This window comes from Trachymyrmex septentrionalis, unplaced genomic scaffold (genome assembly GCF_001594115.1).
Source record: "Trachymyrmex septentrionalis isolate Tsep2-gDNA-1 unplaced genomic scaffold, Tsep1.0 scaffold51, whole genome shotgun sequence".
Lineage (NCBI taxonomy): Eukaryota > Metazoa > Arthropoda > Insecta > Hymenoptera > Formicidae > Trachymyrmex > Trachymyrmex septentrionalis.
The window spans coordinates 931,332-933,546 of record NW_017305683.1 but is presented as its reverse complement, the minus strand read 5'-3'; the positions used below and the strand labels follow the sequence as shown (position 1 = coordinate 933,546).

At 33.5% G+C, this 2,215-nt stretch overlaps 1 protein-coding gene across 1 annotated transcript in view; it reads left to right on the top strand.

Moving 5' to 3' along the window:
- Window positions 1–766: 766 nt before the first annotated feature.
- The window catches only part of LOC108751675 (lipid storage droplets surface-binding protein 2-like), a 2,795-nt gene continuing 1,346 nt past the window's right edge, over window positions 767–2,215 (top strand). The window contains exons 1-2 of the mRNA XM_018491977.1: window positions 767–1,119; window positions 1,821–2,187. Coding sequence (XP_018347479.1) covers window positions 1,885–2,187 — 303 coding nt within the window. The 5' untranslated portion in view covers window positions 767–1,119; window positions 1,821–1,884. The remainder of the gene's footprint in view (window positions 1,120–1,820; window positions 2,188–2,215) is intronic.

The window sequence follows — 2,215 nt, the reverse complement described above, 5'->3', positions numbered from 1 at the left end:
TAATTAGCAATTATAGAGACTTTTAATAAATTCAATCTTTTCTAAACATATATTGTCAATTTAAGGTATAATTTAGCAAAAACGAGCTATAGAGGCCCTCCATCATCCTCGCCAATTTTATCAGCGGTTCTCTTTTCTTTGTAAATATACTCACCCATAAAATAAATGAGCTACTAATAAATTTAGTAGCCTGTTTTTTTATTTATTATTATTTGTGTTTGAGTATACTTACAAAGAAAAGAGAACCGCCGATAAAATTGGCGGTGATGGTGAGCTTTTATAGCTCGTTTTTGCTAAATTATACTTTAAATTGACAATATATATTTAAAAAAAAATTGAATTTATTAAAAGTATTTATAATTGCTAGTAATTATAGTCTTTATTAATTGATACATACTAGTAATTATGTTTGGTAAAAACGGGCTAAAAATTTGCATAAAGAAACATAAATAATTTTATAAGATAAATGTTGTAAAAAAATAGATAAATGTAGTAAAATTCAACAATTTTTATTTATATATGTAAGATATGCGGAATTAAAATTTTTTCAAGGACTCATTAAATTAAACTATCCCTCCTATGAATAGTCGGCACGCTTCTATCCTGGGGATTTAGTACAGAGACGAACCACATCTATTTTCGACGTAGTTTCTAAACTGAAAATGGATGTACGGGTGATTTCGACGGTAACAGGAAAAAGGCCAGCATGGCGTTTCTCAGGTTTCTCTCTGATATAGATTACTTCAGTCTTCACGTTACCAACGCACGTTTGCTTCGAAATGAACTATCGAGAACTTAACAGTAGCGACGTAATCTCTTGGCGAGCAATCGTATTTCCGCTTAATACCGGGTGATGGAAAATGATAAGGAATGGAGTAATCTTGCTAGTGCGTTAAAGTGTACATAATAATTGATTGAACTCGCGGTTGCCTGTCGGAGTAAACAAACAGTGAAATGAGTCAGTGATCAAGGTACAACTGCAGCTATGTTTAAAGAGGGGGACAACGAGAAAGGAGAATAAAAGAAAGAGAAAGTATAACAGAGGGAGGGAGAAATACAAAGCTATAGGGCAGCTGAAGGGAAGTTGGCATCCATTTACTGTCGCAACGATCGCGTCGGGTAAGTGTCAAACTAACAATTTTCCTTTATCACATCGTATCACATCGATCGGAGCACCTGTCAATTCACGATCGTGACATTGATCTTGGAACGCATATATGTTTCTATAACTCCGACTTTCCATCGATCGAGAGCGCGAACAATGAGTCGTAGTAAGCCACGCGCATTCCTACCGCCCGCTGCTTTGTACTCCAATCACGATATTAGTTCTCGCTTAGTGTTTAAATGAACTTTTTCTTCTTCTTCGCGAACGCCGTTCTTGCTTGAATTGCAATTCATATATAGAATGTGTTAATGAAATCTGAGTTAGTATTTATTATTAAGCTGCAGATAGAGTCTTAATGTAATAATGACATTTATGATACAATAACAATGATAAAGAAATTTTATTGACAATGACTTAAATATTATAGTGAAAGACAAATGTTTCTTACGTTAGTATATTATTCATTCTTTTATTTAATTTGCATTCTGTATAAATAATTCATGCACAGAGTTTATACTTTCATAAAGTTCATAATGCTCTTGTGTTTTTCTTAAACGTTCGTTGAAATATTTTTAATTTAATTTATAGCCAGTTCCACTTTAATGGTCCTGCTACATCTATTAAAACTTAAATTTGTAATTTAAAACTAATTTTTATAGATGTAGCAGAAACTAATTAGTTCTTAGAATTATAATATCTTTTTTTTTTGTTACAGATCGTGTAGTCTCAGGAATCAAGAGGTTATTCGATGAGAAGAAGATTTCGATTTAATCATAGCCATGGATATGGAACTCTCTGATCAGTTATATCGAATTCAAGCTGTTGATCGCGCCCGTAAAATACCCAGCGTGAATTACTTGTGGGATAAATCCACGGAAGTGTACGAACGTGTAAAAGGTACAAACACGTTTGTAAATTGGGCTTTCGACACCGTTGAAAGTGTGTTGAATACGATGATAGAGAAATCCCTGCCAGTCGCTCGACTGATGGAGAAACCAATTTATACGCTGGATAAAACATTATGCCAGGGCATTGATTTTGTCGAAGGGAACTTGCCAATAATTAAAGAAGAACCCAAACAGGTTATACATATACATATGTATATGTATA